This window comes from Neolamprologus brichardi, chromosome 23 (genome assembly GCF_056152115.1).
Source record: "Neolamprologus brichardi isolate AB-2024 chromosome 23, ASM5615211v1, whole genome shotgun sequence".
In the NCBI taxonomy this organism is placed as follows: domain Eukaryota; kingdom Metazoa; phylum Chordata; class Actinopteri; order Cichliformes; family Cichlidae; genus Neolamprologus; species Neolamprologus brichardi.
In genome coordinates this window covers 4128260-4148891 of record NC_142125.1, presented here as the reverse complement: position 1 = coordinate 4148891, position 20632 = coordinate 4128260, and the positions used below count along the sequence as shown (strand labels likewise).

The following is a 20632-nucleotide window of genomic DNA, read 5'->3' as shown; positions in this document are numbered from 1 at the left end:
AGTGATATACAGTGATTACATGAACACACTTTTTATAGATCAAATTCACAGAGAGGTGAAAATATATAACTAGCAGCGCTCCATATAAGAGACTCCAGTACTATATTATAGTATTTACATTTATTGTACAGGTGAGTGTTTTCTCTTTCCCTGTTTTAAGTGCAAAATACCTTTTTTTTAAAGTCACAATCATTACAGTACAATACCTCTGAAGAACTGAGGTTCAAGTATTGCTTACAAACTGGAAATGCATAATTGAATGAGCATGAGCCAAAAAATAAAACGTTATCCACAGCAGACATTGCACTTTACAAACATTAATATAAGCTTTGCTTTCGAGCTCACGCCGAATATTACATACTCGTTAAAAGAAGGAAGCCGTTTTTAGAAGAGTATCCAGCACTTCTTTGAGGTGACGGCTTCAAAGTAACGTCTTCTTGCAGGAGTGAAGCAGTAAAACATGCAAAAGCATTTAAAATAACACCTTTTTCAGCTTTGAGTTCTTCAGTATAAGTTCATACAGTAAGAACAACGGACCCCGAGTTGGAAAGCAACAATAAAAAGCCGAAAAGTCAGTTTGCAAGAGCTTGCTTCTGCTGCTTGTTTACAGTAAGGCACACTGATACAGGTCCCACAGTCACATACAGCGCTGAGAGTCACAGTGGTGAATGCTCGGTGACTTAGTACTTACTTAGGTAACACAAAAAGGTAACTAAACTGTAACCTACTGCTTAAAACGCACAAAAAAATACACCTTTAATATTATTTTTCCTCATTTTCAGAGGTGTCACTCTATTATATTTCACAGTGGTTCCTTTATATGAAATATTATTATTGTACTACACATCATTAGTACCTCTACAACCAAACTTCTGATCTGGCCTGTCAGGAAGATTTACTAGTAGTACAACAATCAAGCAAAAGTCATTAAATTACTTTTTTTTTTACAAAGTATGACATAGTATTCACATACATGTTGTTTTAAACATTATACCTATTTGGATATATACAAGGTGATAAAGGCTTTCAGATATTTACTGGTGTATAAAAGTTACTAGTGTATAAATTATCTGCTAAGTGCTGAAATGGACAAAGCGGATGGTGGAGAGCGTCTTGTCTTCACGATCAGTGGTTCTCCAGAGTTACTCTACAGACAGAAGCAGCAAATGTATTGTTATTTATCAGCGTTAGCAATTCAATTCAATTCAATTTTATTTATATAGCGCCAAATCACAACAAAAGTCGCCTCAAGGCGCTTCATAGATACAGAGAAAAACCCAACAATCATATGACCCCCTATGAGCAAGCACTTTGGCGACAGTGGGAAGGAAAAACTCCCTTTTAACAGGAAGAAACCTCCGGCAGAACCAGGCTCAGTAATGCAATGGTAAAGAGTAGAGTTAACACAGAGGCAAGCTCACCTTCTTAGAGTTCGCTTTCTGTTCGTCCTCCACGAATCCTTACATTTAACGAACGTGAGCTCCTGTGTCAGCTTCTGAGCGTCAGCATCTTTTATGCAGAACACCATCCTGTGGGAGAAATTCATGAAATGCTGCTTAACTGTGCGTGTTCAAGTAGCTCCGTGAGATTCTGCTTAAGCCTGTGCTTTAAGCTTGATATATTTTAGCCATAAATCCCAGTAAAAGACACATTTCTATGAGGTCCATCATGGAAACTCCAACACTGGCATTTCAGGAAAACTCGAGGGAAGCCTCGAGTTTTTTTCTTCTGGCAGACAGACATTATTTGGTAACCACACCTTTATTGTTCTGCAACTCACTTCTGTTGCGTCTCGCCCGCTCTAATGCGGATTTTGTGAACCGCCACGTTAGCGCCATCTGAGCTGCCAGACCACCAAGAGGAAACCATCTTCAGCATGCTTGACGCGGACCAGCCGTTTGTCTCCTCCCATTTAAACTTCAGCATCAGCAGGTCACCGATGTCTTTCTCCGTCACCAGCAGGAACGAATGTGTCTTATTTGTGAGAATTTTCTCCTTTCTGCCAGACACGGACGGAAAGAAACGTTGAAGCTCCACGCATACGCGTAGCCAGCATGTTTTATTTAACCGAGGCTTGTAAAGTATGCGCCATAAAAGATGATAAAATGTCGATGAAAGCACACAGTAAAGGCCCAGCAGTGAGATGTGTTTGTGTGTGGTTGCCTCTTTCTGTTTATGGTTTCTGTCTCGTGCTGTTTTCTTTGATTACTGTGCAAGTGTTAAAAACAACTCGTAACGTGAAAAATGCAAGTCACTGTGCAGTAATTCTTCTTTATAAGCGTTCAAACCCTCACTCACAGTTTAAGCTGCAGGTTTTCAGCCTCTCCTTTGGCTCCATACAGCGAGACAGTAAGCGAGGGCTCCATATCCGAGCTATTCACCTTACTGGAGAAGTGGATCTTCAGCTGATAGTGGTAAACTGCAAAACAAAGCAACAATTTGCACCATTTAAGCACCCGAAAGCTTAACGTAATAAAACTGCTCCAGATTTAATGAGTTTAAGTTTCACCCAAAGCAACTAGAATCTCGTTTTTTTAGATTATTCTTTGCTTTTTGTTTCTGCAAATGTATCAGCTTTCGTGTGATAACAGCGCTGATATTAAAGAGCATGCCGCTGACCTCTGAAAGGCATGGAGGATCGTGTCTTGGTGTACATCTGAACGCTGCGAGGCTTGCGGACCTTGCTGATGTCGTAGCCCACCGTGTTGCAGCGGCTTTTCCGGCAGCTCAGGCACATCCCGCGGTCGAACATCTCGTTGCTGCCGCACCTGTACGCCGTGGCCGCTTCCTGCTCGTTCAGCAGGGAGTCGATGAAGAGGTGAACCGAACGCTCGTGTTCACACTTGACTGCGTCCGACACAGCTGAGGAGGAAAGAAATGGATGCAATTTATTATCTGCTGTAATTCTCTACATTGCATACTTCTCCATTCAGTAGCTGACCAAGCTCCGGGTAAATTTACTTATTTTTAATCTGACCTTTCCTCAGCCATGTTTGGAAGCCTCTGTTTATTTTCACACTGGTGTGAATGACGTCATTGTGCAGCTGTCATTAACAATGTCCACTGCTAAGATATTAATGACAACAACAAGCAGTTACAAGCTTCTAAGCGGCACGCTCTGTGTATAGGCACTTATGTGCTTAATTTTGTTTTATTGTGGCTCAATGTTGGGAAGGTTACTTTTAAAATGTATTCCATTACAGAATACAGAATACATGTCCCAAAATGTATTCTGTAACGTATTCCGTTACGTTACTCAATGAGAGTAACGTATTCTGAATACTTTGGATTACTTAATATATTATCATGCTGTTTACAACTACGTGAATGTACTATTGCTGTGATTTATTACTGTTACTGAAGGTCCGCGGCTCCGAACCGTAGTAAAGGGACCTCTGGCTAATACGGTGGGTTCTGTGTCGGGCTCGTAGCCGAAAACTAGCTTTACTTTGTTGTCTGGGTCACTTTGCTAGCAAGAGACAGAGAGAGGCGTTGAAAGGCTGCTCCAACAGAACTTATTGTTTTTGGAGGAAAACACGAACACGGTGTACAGTCGAGTCTTAATAGCTTACTTACAACTGGGCTCGTCAGGCGCTCTTCTTGGCTGCAGTGGTTATTATTATATTTACATGCTTCCAGCTCCCGTTTTTGCTCGATGACAGCTCGTACTTTTCCTTTTTCTCCCTCCCTCGCTCACAGACACATAACGTGTATGGCAGTCCATTCTCCCTGCAGCACGGACTACACTGCCTATGATGCTACATTCTTTAGAGCTATACCTGTAGCATTCTGCCTGTTAGCTTAGCACAACAACAACAGGCGCTCTCTCACCCAGGAAACACGCAGAGAGAGAGCGTCACCCTGTAACCATGGCAACCGTAACGCTGCCTGGAACAAGAGAACGTAGCTGTCAAACAAAACCCAAACAGTCCTGACCCGCCACAATATGAAACAGGGAAGTACCGCCGTGTAATCCATTTATTTCAACAAAGTAACTGTATTCTAAATACCACCTTTTTAAACGGTAACTGTAACGGAATACAGTTACTCATATTTTGTATTTTAAATACGTAACGGCGGTACATGTATTCCGTTACTCCCCAACACTGTTGTGGCTGAACCTCTGCTCTGATTGCTTCATAATAAAGTTGTCCTAAAAAGGTAAGGTATCATTAACGCTTTAACTAACTTTACCTGTTTCTTGCTCACTGTGCAGATACAGTAAAATCAGGGCTGCAGTCATTTTCGTTATTTTTACCAAATATTCCAAAGTTGGCGATCTTCTCCAGCGCTCCCCTGAGGTTGCAGCCCGGCTGGAAGCTGCCTCCGTTGGGGTAAATGTCCACGTGGCCGACGGGCTGCTGGATTCCGATGCTGAGACCCAAAGAGCCGCGCGTGAAGGTGTGAAGGACATCCACGAAGTGAGCATCATCTGGGGAGAGGCGCCTGTGGGCGTGCTCGCCCTCGAAGTCGGGACCAGCGGGATCCAAACCTTCAGACAGAGACGAGGAGGACCAACATTACACAACTTTATTGTTGCGCTAATAGCTTTAAAACAAACATCTGAGATGTTCTGTCTTGTTTACCGGTGATTCTTCCGACTTTATTGGTTGCATGGCTGCCGGCAAATCCGGCCACGTGGGCCCCGAGGCTGTAGCCAATCAGGTGAATGTTCTCAAGAGGCATGTTGGTGGTCTCCTTGAAAATCAAAAGCAATTCCAAGTTAAGGAGAGTGTAAGAAATACTCTGCATTATCTTTGGGTTTAATTTCATTTGCTTTTTCTTTGTTACTCATATAAACACATCGTTTAAATACTTGAGGTTAAACAACACTAACTCATCGAAATCAAGAGCTTGACTAACCTCGATCCAATCGATGAACCTGGCGATCTCCTGCCCCACTGCTTTGGTTTTCTGAGCTGCGACCACATAGTGATTCTGAGCCGAGTTGAGCCAGTCCACCACGATGACGTTGGCCGTCTGCTCTCTCTCATACAACGCCGATACCAGTTTAGGGATCCAGCTTTCAAACATACCACTCAGCTGTCGAAAAGACAAACAAACATCAAGGTGAAACGAGTGTACGCGTGTAATTTAAGCCACCTCCAGATCAACATGTCAGGGAATACTTTGGCTGGTTGTCAGTTAATATGATTGTTATTTTAGTGAGATGCTACCTCACCAGAATTTGGTGAGAGGTATTCCCGGTCTTTTATTCTCCTTTCAATTCAAAAGAAAACAAAGCTCTGGATATTTTTGGAAAATAGGGGCAGGTTAAAACAAGCTGACGCGTCTCTGCTTACCGTCCAGCCATGGATTATGAGAAAGGTTTTGGAAGTGCTGTTGAAAGTGCAGGTTGCCAGGGAGTCGGGTTTTCCTGGAATGATGTAGCAGAGGTCATCATCGGGATGGGATGGCTTGCGGAGCGAGAATTTGGCAACAGCGGCATTGCTCTCAGCCTCGTGGTCAAAAAAGCCTTTCACAGGATCGAGGAAGTTACCTGACAGAGAAGATTATCCAGTTAGCTGGATGGTTTAAGAGGACATTATACTAAATAAAGAAGGGGAAACAAATCCTCTGGCTTCCTGGTGTTTTGATCAGATATATAAATCTTATCTAATAGTCTGGCTGGAAAGTCTGAGAAGTCTGACCAGCTAGCTGAGTTGCTGGTGGCAATAAGGTCCGCCCCCAGGGCCCCTCAGAAAATGAGCTTCCACCTTAGAGGAGATCAAAGCTCAGGGGTTTAAGGGGTTCACTTGGTCAGGACTGAGCTCCACAGAGGCTCATAAGGGTTTCCCAGCTTTGTTCCTGCCATCTCACCGAATATAATCTGCCCATGTTTCTGTGGTCCTGCTGGCACAGTCAGCTGACTGGGCCTGTACTGATTTTCAAAGTGTGGGAGGTGGAGACCAGACTCTTGCAAACAATTACCAAATGAAAGGCTTCAATAGTTTAAGGATCATATTGTGAAAATAAATAGACATGATGACACCCGGATAAATCAGTTTGTTGGGATAATTTAACAGTCTGAAACATTTCAGTTTATTTCTCTAATTTCCAGCGTTAGCTTCAATTTCAGAGCGTCTCTTCCAGGGAATAGTAAGTGAGGAGAGTATCAGAGATGAGTTTAGTCACAGACACGTGACCTAAAGTATGTCCTATAGCGCGTTGATATCACTGGCAAGGTAGAAACTACTGTACACACACACGCACTGCGCTTGGTTTTCACCACATGTTACAGTTACACGGGAATTTTCACCCACGTACCTGCAGAACTACAAACATACAGACCTAAATGTGCATGAAGTAACTGACAACTCACCAAAAATAGAATCGGCGAGCTCTTCCTCCAAGGACGTCACATTTTGCACAGCTGCATTCAACACCACGAAGCACAGAAACCGCACTTTCCACGCTCTCATTTCTTTTGCACTTTATTCCTTTTGGAGAAAATATCTTTAAGGACGAAATCAGTCAATGAAACGCCGCAGCCCGGGAGGGTACGCAGTCCTGTAGTAAGGAATAAGCCCGCGCGTCCTGTTGCGCGCAGTGCGCTGATATCTGAACCACCTTGAACTGTCTGCGTCTTAAATAGCGCTTCTGAAGTTCTGACAAGCCATTGGCTGCTGGTCTCGGGCGGGGAATGGAAAGTAAATGTGTAAACTAAACCATTAAGCCTGCTTTATGAGGAGCGATAGCAACTGTGTTTGGCAGTTTGGCGACTTATTAAACCCTAGAAAGCGCTATTTATTTATTTTTAAATGCATCCAGTATATGTTTCTACCACACGACCGCGGCCAGATCAGCAGGAGACACTTATTAGCATAAATGTTTGCATTGTTGCAGTGCTTCCTGTGTGATTAACTAAATCTGTAAAGAACTTTCATATTTAAATAGTGTAACTAGGCTGAATTGTATACATACATGGCTTTAAACCGATTTTTATAAGTCAAACTCATGTTTGCAGGGCTCCACTACTCAGAAACAGTTCTTATTCAATATTATATTATTTTTTTTAAACTGGAAAGATAAGACTGAAACTTAACTGAGCAATCAGTGAGGTTCTTGCAGTAAAATTGGCCACCATTGCTTTAAAACTCTCACCTTTGACCTATTACATGTGATTGGTCAATACCTAGCCTATTGCTGATACACGTTTAAGATTATGGACACATATTCATGCAAGAGTGGCTGGCTTTACAGCTGCTGAGTTGTTGCCCAAAACGTCAGGACAAGACACTGAGAAAAACTGGGAAGGAGGCCGATGAGGTGATGGTGGAAGAGTCAGAAGCTTGTTAAAGTCAACTGCACCATTTGCAAGATATAAAAAAAATTACTGGTGCAGTGACTGATATATACTATGTATGTTAGAGTGTGTAATAAATACGGATCTTTTTTTAAGTCCATTTTAATATAATTTTCTAAATAAATCCAAGTTCTTGATTCTGACTGCTAAACTGCTGCTACTTCACACTTTATTCACAAATCACTTGTGATCTGACTCAGACATGAGCACATATAAAATGATCATTTGTGAAATGGGACTCCCTGAAAGCTATTCAGATCACAAAAGACACATATAATTACCAACATACATTACTTGACTAACCTATTATTGAAAATACCTTCTACACAGTGGCACATAAAAATAGCATTATGAATTTATTAAAGTATTGACTTAAAACGTGAAGCGCTTGCAGATTTGGAAAAATCCTCACCGTACAGTGTTTAGAATCAAATATGTTTTAGCAGCTGTTGTGTTAAACTCTTTCAAAACAGAGAACAATTTTAACATTTTTGTTGTGATTTTTATTCCAGATCTGTGGAACTCTCCAGGTCACACTAAAACATGTATATTTAAATGGTAAATGGCCTGTATTTATATAGCGCTTTACTAGTCCCTAAGGACCCCAAAGCGCTTTACATATCCAGTCATCCACCCATTCACACACTGGTGATGGCAGCTACATTGTAGCCACAGCCACCCTGGGGCGCACTGACAGAGGCGAGGCTGCCGAACACTGGCATCACCACCAGTAGGCAACGGGTGAAGTGTCTTGCCCAAGAACACAACGACCGAGACTGTCCTCGAACCGGCAACTTTCCGATTACAAGACGAACTGCCAACTCTTGAGCCACGATCGCCCCATTTACATTAAAACTGCAAAAAAAAAAATTATATTCAGTTCATTTAAGATGATTATAGCCATAAAAATGAGCGTTTGATGGAGCATCTAACTTGGACCATGAGTAAAACCCTGCAAAATCAATAATAATACCCACTTTAAGCCTCACCTGGACACCAACAGTACAGTCTTGAGATTCCTGCCCAAGGGCTTCAACTCCCAGCGCACCTTGAGTCAGGTGATCTCAAGGTCTCAGAGTGGTTTCATCCAAAACCTGTAGTGCTAATGACACACACCTTTTTTCACACCTGGGCTCATGTGATGATGCATGTGATTAATAGTGGGTCAAGGACAACCTCGACTAGGGTTTAAAAACCTGGGACTCTCCACCCTTTGGTTTTAGAGAAGAAGCATTTTCAATGAGAGGTGAAATGTCTCCAAAACACTTAAAAGATCCCCGTAGCCTTCTATTCAGCTCTTAAGACAACTGTGACCTGGATGACAGAGAACCTGCACAGAAATATTTTACACAATATCTTCATTTTTGCTCTGTTACATGAGGTACAGGACATACTGTTTAATAAAAGCTCCACTCCTCTTCTTCCTTTTGCACACACTCTCCAGATGTTAGTATTGCAACAAAACAGCTGGCTTCATTACTTTTTATTCTTCTTTGAATATGATTTCCTTGAAAAACAGTGACTGCATTTGTTTTTCCACTCCTGTCTCTGCAGCCTTTTCAGGGGAAGCACTCGTCCCCTGGTGACTAAAGGACAGTGAAGAACATGCCAGACCACAGCCAAGATTTGATGATTCCAGCTGAGATGAAAAATGTACAAACAGTAATTCCTTCTTAAAGTTTGGAGACAACAGAATGTCTTTAATTTTATGTACTTCCAAGATTATTTCCTAAGCCGATTTCTAGGAATGGCACATGTTGCATATGAGAAAATCACACAAAAAAAAAGACAAACAGAGTAAAACTTTGTGTTTTTTAGGCTTATAGAAGACAGCAACAGCTTTAAACCAAGCAAAAATATGAATAGTTAATTTGTTACCATTTAAACATGCATTTTCCTGAGCACTAGTTTCAGATTGGAGAGGGCAGCAGGAAAAACGTAAAAGTCATCTTTGTGGCTTCAACAACACCAAGTTCACCAGCAACAGAAAGTCATGAGGGAAAGTTTCCACAGTGACCACAAGGACAAAAATGTTTTCCTGTACCTTGACCTTACACTTACTTACACCAACTCTTAAATACCTTCTTTGTGTCCCAGAAAAGTAAATGAGCAATGATGTCAGTGATACTTTATGAATAATGGGAAATGGACTCTAAGAAACTCGTTGGCTGAAGGTTAGAAATCCTGTTATTCCCCAGTGACACTGCTAAAAGAAGAAAATACTGATTTCTACAGTCCCCTCACATTGGATCAGGCTTTTTCAGAGTATCATAATTACAGAAAATGAAACAAAGTCAGGGGAATTTTTGTTGTTTTGTTTGGAAGAGTAAATCACTCCAAGACCTGATCAACTAAAACAGCTGTCAGCTGACATTCAGATTGTGCTTTGAGAGTTTAAACAACTAGAATATAAAAACATCCACATCTCATTTCATTAGCTCGGTCCAGACTCCAAATGTTGCACAACAGCTTTCCTCTTTTTAGGAAAGTTTCGGTTTAGGTGAGCTGTGGGGCTGTGGGGGTACAGCAAACCCACACCTATTCAGGTTCAAGTGCATGTGTCTACACAGGGCCCACAGCACTTTGGGCCTTTGGGACTACTACATGGTCCACAGTGTACTTACCCATAGACAACCCACGTGGAGCCTCAAAGGGGAAAAAACTGCTGTGGGCCCTGCTTGGGCGCACCCGTTTGAGGGCCATGTGAGATAAGTGTGGGGCTGCCTGTGCACACAGCCCTACAATCTACCCATAGCTACTCACTGTTGGTCAACATGGGCATGTTTGCTGGCACATTATTTATAATGAGGAAGCACCGTACAGGTGAATGTGAGTATTGTGGAAAAGATGAAACCAACAGAATATGTTGAATATGAGAAAGTTCCCCAGTTTGAGCCTGGGAGGAGACACATGTGAGGGCCCAGCAGCGAAGTCCACACTGTGGAGTGGGGCTGAGGTGTGCGTTACAGGTGTGCCCGCTGTGGACCCGTGCAGGAAAGCTGTTACTTTTAAGTGATGTTACAATCTTTATACACAAGGGTAGTAAAAAAGAGTCTTTACATAAACAATTCTTCGTTAGGGTAAATCATCATCTGTTGCCAGGCAACATCATCTGTTGCCTGGCACCTTATCCTTAATTTTACAGTACTGTGGTGAGCACTGATTTGTGCACCTATATGCCTTGAGTCCCCATAGCTATGGAGTGTACTTTTAATGAAAAGAGCAAAAGCAGTTTTAAGAACTGGATCAGTGGTCGAAACCATTTTAGCGGCTGCTCAGGAAATGGTAACATGTGGGAAGCTGAAAGTATCATTTATTAAAATATCCGAGCACGCATTCTCAGTCAAACTAAACTGAAATTGTTTGAAAATGTACAAGCATGGCTCTCTCCACAAATACAATCAAGTACCAGGCCATAAAAGTAGAGAGCATGAGTGTATCTCCAGCATTCTCAGTTGCTATACTTTTAATTTATTATCAAAGTAATCTACATTTAATTAAATTCATTTGTATAATCACAGGTAGCACTCAAAGTGGCCAGAATATTTTTCTAGCTCTTTTCACAGCAAGATATGTTTTTCTTTGTCTTCACTAACATTCACGATTTCAGTTTGATCATTTCATGAATGCCACACATGCAGAAGCTTTACTGGAATGAAAATGTAACGTTAGCTTCTTCTTCTGCCTCAGTTTCACTATCCTCTGTAATGCCATTCCCCTCTGGCTACATCCACAAATCTTCTCTGGAGTCTTCCTCATTTCCTCCTGCCTGACAGCGCCATATTCAACATCCTTCATCCAGGATCTCCACCATTCCTTCTCTCCGATCCATCTCAGTTTTGCTGCTCTAACTTTGTCTTCACACTGCCCAGCCTGAGTGGTCACTCTGATATACTTATTTCTCAACCTGTCCATCAGCACTGCAAACAAGAAGGGGCTCAGAGTCTCAGAGGTTAGATAGGGCGTCATCTTGGCGCTCTATCTAACCTTCTCCATCAACACTGAAAGCAAACATTGCATCTGCGCTGCACCCTTCGTCTTCACCTAGCTTCAACAGCTCTTCCCCATATCTTTATGATGTGGCTCATCGGCATCGCCACAGATCTACACACAGTGTTGGGGAGTAACGGAATACATGTACCGCCGTTACGTATTTAAAATACAAAATATGAGTAAGTAAGGGGGTATTTAGAATACAGTTACTTTGTTGAAATAAATGGATTACACGGTGGTACTTCCCTGTTTCATATTGTCGCGGGTCAGGACTGTTTGGGCAGTGTTGCCAACTCCTCAGTAAGGAAAATCGCTATTGGCTGTCCTAAAAGTCGCTAGAAGTCGCTAAATGACGTCATCACCTAATTTGCATAATTGGTCATGCTAATGTAATTGTAACCTATGTTGTTGGAGAGAGAAATAACATCGTGGAAGAGACATAAAGTGAGCAAAAAACGTCCTAAATGCATTTAGAGTTTATTTAGAACTACAAATTAAATTTCTTTTAGCAATTATTGTTTTTTTTAATGTCACAATTCCAACCCTGCTCCTTTACCCGGGCTTGGACCGGCAAAAGTGACCCGAAATAGGCACTCTGGTGGAGTTACTTTGTGTGTGTGTGTTTATAAGTAGTTTTAAACCTTGTGATCCACAAAACAGCATCACAGTAAAAGAGTAAAAGAAGAACTGACTGCGTTACAGCACCCGCTGCTTGTTGAGAGTAAAAGCGATATGCGCTTTCATGTCTTTTTTTCAGGGGTCAGAAAACTCGCTAAATATAGCGACAAAGTCGCTAAGTTGGCAACACTGTGTTTGGGTTTTGTTTGACAGCTACGTTCTGTTGTTCCAGGCGGCAGCGTTACGGTTGCCAGGGTGACGCTCTCTCTGCGTGTTTCCTGGGTGAGAGAGGCCTTTTTGTTGTTGTTGTGCTAAGCTAATAGGCAGAATGCTACAGGTATAGCTCTAAAGAATGTAGCATCATAGGCAGTGTAGTCCGTGCTGCAGGGAGAATGGACTGCCATACACGCTATGTGTCTGTGAGCGAGGGAGGGAGAAAAAGGAAAAGTACGAGCTGTCCACGAGCAAAAACGGGAGCTGGAAGCATGTAAATATAATAATAACCGCTGCAGCCAAGAAGAGAGCCTGACGAGCCCAGTTGTAAGTAAGCTATTAAGACTGGACTGTACACCGTGTTCGTGTTTTCCTCCAAAAACAATAAGTTCCTTTGGAGCAGCTTTTCAACGCCTCTCTCTGTCTCTCGCTTGCAAAGTTGACCCAGACAACAAAGTAAAGCTAGTTTTCGGCTACGAGCCCGACACAGAACCCACCGTATTAGCCAGAGGTCCCTTTACTACGGTTCGGAGCCGCGGACCTTCAGTAACAGTAATAAATCACAGCAATAGTACATTCATGTAGTTGTAAACAGCATGATAATATATTAAGTAATCCAAAGTATTCAGAATACGTTACTCTCATTTAGTAACGTAACGGAATACGTTACAGAATACATTTTGGGGCACGTATTCTGTATTCTGTAATGGAATACATTTTAAAAGTAACCTTCCCAACACTGTCTACACATCACTCCTTGTTCTTGAGAACTGGTACCAGAACACATTTGCTGCATTATTTATATGTTTGAGTGATGCTGATACATGTAGCCTTCATTATAAGGCTCTGTTCTTTTGATAGCAAGGGCTGTTGACCCCTACCTAACCAGCATCTGCACATACTCAAAGTAGTGGTTCCATCAACAGCTAGAACTGAGACCAATTTGATCGATCCTTCCAAGGTCTCGCCCACAAAAACACAAACGGCTTGAATTGTAAAAAAAATAGAGATGACAACGAGAGCCTGCCAAAATATATTACAGCTTTATATACAAATATATAAATGTACAATCAATAAATACAAGGTGAAGTAATCTTGAGATGTATTATGGCTGTCGTTTATGTCAGTCCATCACAAATCATAAAGGCTTGGGTGATTTCTTTGTAATGTTTGACCTTTTAGTATATGGCTATAATTTAGTGAAATGAGGTAAACTGTTTCAGGTGAGATGCTGTTGACCGAGAGGCGCACTTATCCTTTAAAATTTGATCAGTTTACCAAAACTTAAAACAATGCATATCCTTATTGGAGTGCAATCTCGATGACCTTAACATCTGAACTGCTTCGAGGGACGGAGAGCCTTTTAAAGTGACCAGTGACACAATAACCAATAAAATCAAAGATCAAGCAAGACTTCAAAAGATCAGAGATTACCATGTAGCTCATATTTGAAAAGATTCCGATTAAGGTATTTACACAGACCACTGTGATTCTCCATTCAGTAGATTGTAAATGCTTCTTTGGTCCCTGTTGATTATTGGCAATTAGTGGTTAAGTAAAGACAAATGTTGGGCACAAAATAATCACTTTGGACATTTAAAAAACAAAGATGTGCCAAAATTACGCCTATCACTCTGGATTATTTAACCATCGATAATAATCCAAGTTCACAAAGGCTCAGAAAACACATCGCTTCTGTCACTGCAAGCATATCAAAGTCGGTATAAACAGTACATATAGGATACAAAAAGCAAAAATAACGATTACAAAGCAGTTTAGCTACTTAAAAATGTCAGCACATCATCAAGGAGAAACATGCTACAGCAGCGTGATTTCTAGCACTGTGGATGAGGTTAAGTTGGTTGCACGGGAAGTTCAGTAAATACAAGAAGAGCAGGAGAAGAAGAAGAAAAAAACACAGCAAATCTCATATGTGTCCAGTTATTTGCGAAGGCGTTCCCAGCGTCGCTGTGTGCCGCCCGTCTTTGGCTACGTGTGAAGGGACAGATGATACGCGCGGTGGGTGTTTGAGTGCAACTTCAAGCGTCCTGCTGCCCAAAAAGGCTGCCCTTTGTTTTGAGCTTGTGCGCCCTGGAAGAAGAAGAGTAGAATGAGACATCTTGTCTTTGATAATATGAAAACAAAGCTCGCAGGACCTAAAGAGTGCTATCTATAGGATTCATATGTGATAAATGTTTTATTCTTGTTGCTCTTGTTTTCAGATTTCATCTCCTCCTGGCCTCCACAGTTTCCTCTGTCACGCAAACCACCTGCTTGCCCTCTCTCACCACATCCACAAACATCTTGCCTGCTAACTCCTTCAATATCCTGCCCTCTTAATACATCCTGTAATTCTTCTCTTTGCATGTCTAAACCTGCTCAATCTCCCCTGAACTGCCCAATGTCTCTGCCTCAAACTCTTTCTAATACATTTGTAACTGTTAATTCAAGTTTAATCCTGTATTTCTGTGGTTCAGGTTTGATTTACTCATTTTTCCACTTCCTCCAATTTATCAGCTCAGGGAAAATTGAGCTCTCTACATCTCTCTAACAAGAAAAACCTACTTTTCACATTTAGGCGAACCCTTAAAGATTTTATTTAAAGTAGAAAATGTTTCACTGTCTTTAACTTACAGTTTTTCTTTACGGCTCTGTTTGTCTTCCTTTGACTTGAAAAAGACGGCGTTCTCTCCTCCCCGGATGAGGTCAACAAACTCTCCGTCCTTTGCATTAAAGATTACCCTGAATACACACAGAGAGAAAAAAACATTATTATCATCCTAAATGATTATTTTTCCGTCACAACACTGCAGTGCGTAAATGTCAGCAGGTCTGAACTTACTTGGACTGAGTCTCTCCACACTTGATGCGAAGTTTTCGGATGTTGAACTTTGCGCTGCCCCACCAGGTTGACCAGCTGATGTACGCATCCCGCTCCCAGCGCAGCTTCACGATCATCAGGTCTCCGATATCCGTGTCGGTGGTGATGAGGAAGGATTGAGTGGTGTTACTGTTCAGGGCTGGTCTGCAAGGTTAAGACAAGAGAAGCTGCTCAGATTTGAAGGTTAGATTTGTCGACCTTTTCTTGTAATCTACATGTGCACGTCTTTGCAAACTTGGTTTGAAAGTTATAAAAGTAAATACGTATGCTGTTTAATGTACTCACAGAACAAAAGGAATATCTTCCTTCTCTCCGTTTGTTCCATACAGGGAAATCTTCATTGGCTGCTCCGTGAAGCTCTGCTTGTTCTGGCTGAAGAAATGTGCCTTCACCTGGTAGTGGAAAACTGTAAGGGGGGGAATCCAGTTGTTAGAGATTAGCCCAGTACTCTCATATTTGACTGCTCCAAGTTTGTTTATCACTAGAAAAGCTTATGTAACCTGGACCTTTCTCTATCTCAGTGTGACCTTTACAGACTGGCATTTAAAACACGGATTTGCGCTAAATCCTGGCTGGTTTCATTTGCAAAGCCACATAAATGACTAACAGCCAGATTCCCAGACACGGCTCAAGACGTGTACAAGATTAGAGGAAAAATTCAATAAAGATCTTTGTTGAAAAAAGTCACTGAGTGGCGAATGAGGCTTTATCCACGTTGGAGACCCTATGTATCTACAAAACATGCTAAGCTGTCCACACTAAGTTTCTAACAATAACACTGTTGGCTTGCGTCAATAAACTTTTCCATTGCTGGTGTCCACTGGTCTCACTTTTCCTTAACATCCCCTCCAGGTAAAGGAAACACCCGTGACACCTTCTCGTAACCTTCTGAGTGCGTGATGCTTTTTGTACACGTGTCGTTGCAGTAAGTGTCACCTTTCCTGGTCCACAAATTGTGCACAGCAACACTACCAGTACTACCAGTAATTCCAGCTTCGGGAAACCACATGCACACTAAGAACACCACAGAACAGTAGCTCATAGACTGAGGATTACTTTAATAAAGTATGTGAATGGCTTATAATCCTCCATAAAGTACATAAAACCAGCTGGAATTTTCTTCAGCTGTTAAATGTTAAATGTAATCTCTTTTGCACTGCAGGGAGCATCCATTCATTCTACTTTAATATCACTGACAGATGCTCAAATCTTTTCGCGTGCACATCCTTTTTCCTGGTTTTTACCTTTGAAAGGCATCGTTCCACGAGTCTTGAGGTACATCGTCGTGCTGCGTGCCGTGCGGACTTTTTTCACGTTGTAGCCGATCTTGTTGCAGCGGTTCTTCCTGCAGCTGAGGCACATTCCCTTGTTGAAGGTGTCTTTGGAGTTGCATCGGAAGGCCACGCTCTGCTGCCCGATGTTCAGCAGGGAGTCGATGAACAGGTGGATGGAGCGCTCGTGGGAGCATTTGACGAGCTGGTCCATATCTGCGAAACAGAGAGCAAAGAACGCGTAAGGTTTCTGCACATGGCCCGGATAACGTCATGCAAACATGGAAAATTACTTCCTCGTGTTGGACTTTTACTGTTTTTTTTTAACGCATGCTGACCCACAAGCCGTTTCCCACTTGCTCTGCTCTGTTAAAATACAACAGCTGAGGGGGCAGAACATCAAGAGGTGCTTTAATCTCTGTCACAGTGCAAGTCTGTTATGACTGGAGGCAAACACGCTTTAACTGCGGCCCTGAAAGCTTTTATACAGTCAGCGTCTGTTGATGCCACGTAAACTTACAAGAACTTATTATGTTTCGCAACATTGTTACAGACATTTGTTTAACCGATCGTTTATACAATTTAACCGATCACCATTATCTTCTGTTTTTGCTCATTATACTGAACATAAACGCTCACTCTTGGTGTTGAAGAGCAAAAATTATGTGATGCTGCATCTGCATTTTACTTCAAAGTGAATATTTGTAAAAGTGCAGTCAAGAGCAAAAAGCAGGGAGGGTTTGTATGTCATACTTTGGAGGCCTCTGAGTCCTTCGAATGCAATTCCCATCAAAGTGTTCTGGATGTCGCAGCCTGGCTGGAAGGTGCCTCCGTTGGGGTAAATATCTATGTGACCCACTGGTCTCTGGATGCCAATACTGCGGTCCGGGGAGCCCCTGGTGTTGGTGTGCAGGACATCCACAAACTGGGCATCGCCTCGGGACAGTGTGCTCTGTTCGTCCGCGTGCTCGAACGTGGGGCCGGCGGGATCCAGACCTGGAGAAAAAGAGGGATTTGCGTTATTTTACTGTGTCACAACAAAGAAAATATGGAGAGATTTGGATGTACTAGAAGAAAGCGATCACTTTTATAGATAGATTTACTAACAGAGCTGCACATTAAAGTATTTTGACCTTTTACTGCACCTATGCAGAACCGCTGAAGCTCAAAACAATGTGAGGCAGCGAGTGTGGGTTCTTAATGGGTGCAGCTCTTAGATCACAGTAAACACACCATTATTCTTGGCAGGTCAGACGGATTTCAAAGCTGGGGCAACGTCATAGTGGCAAAAAAACCTGGAGCCACTAGCTGGCAGGAGCTCAGTAGATGTAGATACACATGCATGCCCAGATTATGTTTCACTGGCATGCCAAGGTGCGTTTGAGAGCGGCACTGGAAAAAAATACTCATACATATGGTACGGTATGTTAACACACAGGCACTTACACTATATTTAGTATTTAATGGTATCTGAAAGCAGGTCACAGTGCTTACAGCTAAAACACCTTACACAGTCTTAACTGTAACGATGCAGTTGTGTGAGACTGTGCTGTCAGTCAGAACAGAGGGCAACACTGACCCATTGTGCTAATAAATCTATAATGTGAGCAGATAATAATCCATTTGATATCTTAATGCTCTTACCTGTGATCCGGCTGATTTTGTGGTTGGTAAGGTCTCCGGCAATTCCAGCAACATGCGCTCCCAGACTATAACCCAGCAGATGAACTCTGTCCCAGGGCAACTGCAGCTCGTTCTGAAAGGTAAGAAATGCGTCAGAAGAACATATTGCACTCCCTTAAAACAGTTTGCAGAGAATCCTGCAGACTTGCAAGAGGGATCAAAACTATCTGTAGGTTATAGCTTTTCCAAATGTTCGTAGAATTTTGGAAATCCTCCAAAAAAGGGGATCGTTTTATGTAATTTGGGGTTTGCCAAATCTTTGCAAGCTTCATGTAAACAAATTCTCCCCCTTTAGCCTTGTTCAAACCAAAGCTGCACTCCACTAAGCCTTGTTAGGAGACGCTGTTGTGAGCCACAAACACGGTCATAAAACATTTTTATTGGCATTTAAAATCATAACCAGTAGGAAAACATATCTAGCAGCACCACGGGGTACAAAACATTACATCGTGTAAAGCAACTTTCTCTGGCAGCACACTGACGACAAGTCAGCGCTGTGGTAATACGGCCGTCCGAAAAGAAAAAAAAAATTTTAAGTTAGGTGTCAGCCGCTGCTTTTCTGTGAGAGCACTCACTTGTATCCAGGTAACAAACTTGGCGACGTCACGACCCACTAGTTTGGTGTAGGCGGCAGAGGTCGGGTAGTGCTGGTTGGCTCGGGACAGCCAGTCCACCACAATCACATTAGCAGTGGGTACACGGTCATACAGAGCAGACACCAGCTTGGGCACCCAGCTCTCAAACATCCCTGTTACCTACAGGAACACACAAAGCTCGTGTGAGCTCAACTGCAGTGTGGCATGATTTATTCTCGCTTTAGTCCTCGCTCTGTGTCCTGTTGTTGGAGAACAGCCAAAGCATCATCAGGTTCAAATTTTGCTGCCTGACTGGCCATAAATCACATTAAAACAGAAAATGCATGGACTTCCTATCATTCCTTTCCCAGCCTGTTTTCTCTTACAAGTGTAGCTTTGTATTAAGTTTACAATTCTGCCCCAAAAATAATCGTACAATTGGTAGGTTTGGTTTTTCAACATCAGAAGTATTTCTGTTATTTGCAAAGAGCAAAACATGGCTGTCAAGTGTGCTCAGTGTGACATACCGTCCAGCCGTGTATCACAATGAAGGTCTGTGTTTCTGGATTAAAGTTGCACTCCTTGATGGTTTCCGGCCTCCCAGGTACTATGTAACACATGTCATCATCCGGGGTGTCTGCGGTGCGCAGGGAGAACTTGGACACGATGTCGGTGAAGTCGGTGAGCCATTCAGTGATATTCAGCAGTTGATCAATGGTGACTGTGGTGTTTTCTGTTACAACACACACAAACAAGCAGTGCTGGATTGTTATGATATGACAGAAAAGCGGGTGTCTGTTGACAGGTGAGACAAAGACGCACTTTTTTACGCTGTTATTAAGTTTCAGTTAAATGCAGCTTTTCAATAATGACGGAAAACTCTTCAAAACTATTTAATTAAGTGAATCAGCATCATTCTTACGCCTTGGACTGCTGATGCGTAAAGCATTGTGAGCGGTGGAGCAGTAGGAGTGTAAAGCGTGGCGGTGTCGCCCCCTTTTGTCTCCTGAATTCCCACCAGCACAAGTTTTGAAAGTTTCGTGTAAAAATGAAGAATGTGGATTTTCCGGAAATAAAACTGGATCTTGTAAAGTAAACAATAATAACTTTTCCCCTATGAGGCAGACTATGAAACTGATTTTGCGTTGTAACTTAATTAAATATGAGCGTTTTTCTACTCTAATATTTTTCATGTTTTATAATAAATGTGCGAATATTTTTTGCTTTTAGTTTTTCCTGTGTTGATGCCTTCTGCTTTACTCTTTCCTCGGACAAAAGCCTCTTGGCCGCAGTCACACATGGAGCTAAAGACCTAAACTCCATGCGCTTATTACGAGGTTATTACCGGTCAACACGGTGCAGCGCGCATTAATTAACCTGCATCCATCTACTTAAACAGAGCAGCATCGGGTTAATATGATAATAATAATTGAAGATAAATAAAAAGTATCTCAGCCACTTACCAAAAGCGGTGCTGTTGGATTCAAGGTCTGAAGAAAAAGTTGCAAAGATTTTTCCCAAAATTATCCAAGCAGTTAAAAAGCAGATATTTTGTTTTCCCATCTTATTGATGTGTTTCTTCGAAATGTTGCTGGATGCTGGTGGAGTAGTTGTAGATCCAGTTGTTGTTGGACCGGTCAGAAAGTGGTGCGAAGCTGGAGCTGAGGAGTGAAGTTGCTTATGGTCTGTCACAGTTGCAGCTACAGGTCATCTTTATTGGTGGCTTATTTGAATATTCAAGTACGATTGGCTGGAGGTTCAAGGGCGGAGACTGATGTTTACCCCAGCTCTGAGTGGGCGAGAAGGAGAACAGATCATCCACATCCTTTTACAGAAGAGCTGGCTGCACGCCAGAGTGTTTTATTTACGCGGTGATAACAGGGTTAGGTATGAACTACCATTCAAGACAATTGATTTTTAGGAAAACACCAGAGTTTCCTCACACTTCAGCCAAACAGTGACATTTAAAACAGCATATTAGACTCATTAACTGGTGTATGGATTTGGATGCATGTGTTATTATTTTATGCAACATATAATCATACTGATCATTTGACTTTTAATCTCAAGAGTTTTCCCCCTAGAAGGTTAA

At 42.1% G+C, this 20632-nt stretch overlaps 2 protein-coding genes across 2 annotated transcripts; both read right to left on the bottom strand.

Moving 5' to 3' along the window:
• Window positions 1–10: 10 nt before the first annotated feature.
• lpl2a (lipoprotein lipase 2 a) lies at window positions 11–6558 on the bottom strand. The gene is made up of 10 exons (XM_087835898.1): window positions 6323–6558; window positions 5304–5500; window positions 4864–5043; window positions 4587–4698; window positions 4259–4492; window positions 2620–2862; window positions 2299–2419; window positions 1781–1999; window positions 1422–1529; window positions 11–1147 (listed from the first exon to the last, which is right to left on the bottom strand). The coding sequence occupies exons 1-10, from the start codon at window positions 6420–6422 to the stop codon at window positions 1126–1128; spliced, it is 1536 nt and encodes a 511-aa protein (XP_087692024.1). The 5' UTR covers window positions 6423–6558; the 3' UTR covers window positions 11–1125.
• A 7125-nt stretch (window positions 6559–13683) lies between these two features.
• Window positions 13684–20246, bottom strand: lpla (lipoprotein lipase a). Its single transcript, XM_006800425.3, has 10 exons — window positions 20004–20246; window positions 19068–19273; window positions 18541–18720; window positions 17927–18038; window positions 17036–17278; window positions 16256–16498; window positions 15297–15417; window positions 14973–15155; window positions 14765–14872; window positions 13684–14221 (listed from the first exon to the last, which is right to left on the bottom strand). Exons 1-10 carry the CDS (start codon window positions 20101–20103, stop codon window positions 14170–14172), a joined length of 1548 nt encoding a protein of 515 aa, XP_006800488.2. The 5' UTR covers window positions 20104–20246; the 3' UTR covers window positions 13684–14169.
• Window positions 20247–20632: the final 386 nt, after the last annotated feature.

Coding starts and splice junctions, on each gene's coding strand:
- lpl2a (XM_087835898.1), bottom strand. CDS start 6,422: ATGAGAGCGTGGAAAGTGCGGTTTCTGTGCTTCGTGGTGTTGAATGCA. Junction 2,863..4,258: donor CGCCAACTTTGGAATATTTG/GTAAAAATAACG, acceptor TTTCCTCCTCAG/CTGTGTCGGACGCAGTCAAG. Junction 2,420..2,619: donor ATCCTCCATGCCTTTCAGAG/GTCAGCGGCATG, acceptor TTTGTTTTGCAG/TTTACCACTATCAGCTGAAG.
- lpla (XM_006800425.3), bottom strand. CDS start 20,103: ATGGGAAAACAAAATATCTGCTTTTTAACTGCTTGGATAATTTTGGGA. Junction 17,279..17,926: donor CAAAATCAGCCGGATCACAG/GTAAGAGCATTA, acceptor CTTTTTCTCCAG/GTCTGGATCCCGCCGGCCCC. Junction 15,156..15,296: donor GAAGATATTCCTTTTGTTCT/GTGAGTACATTA, acceptor TTAACCTTGCAG/ACCAGCCCTGAACAGTAACA.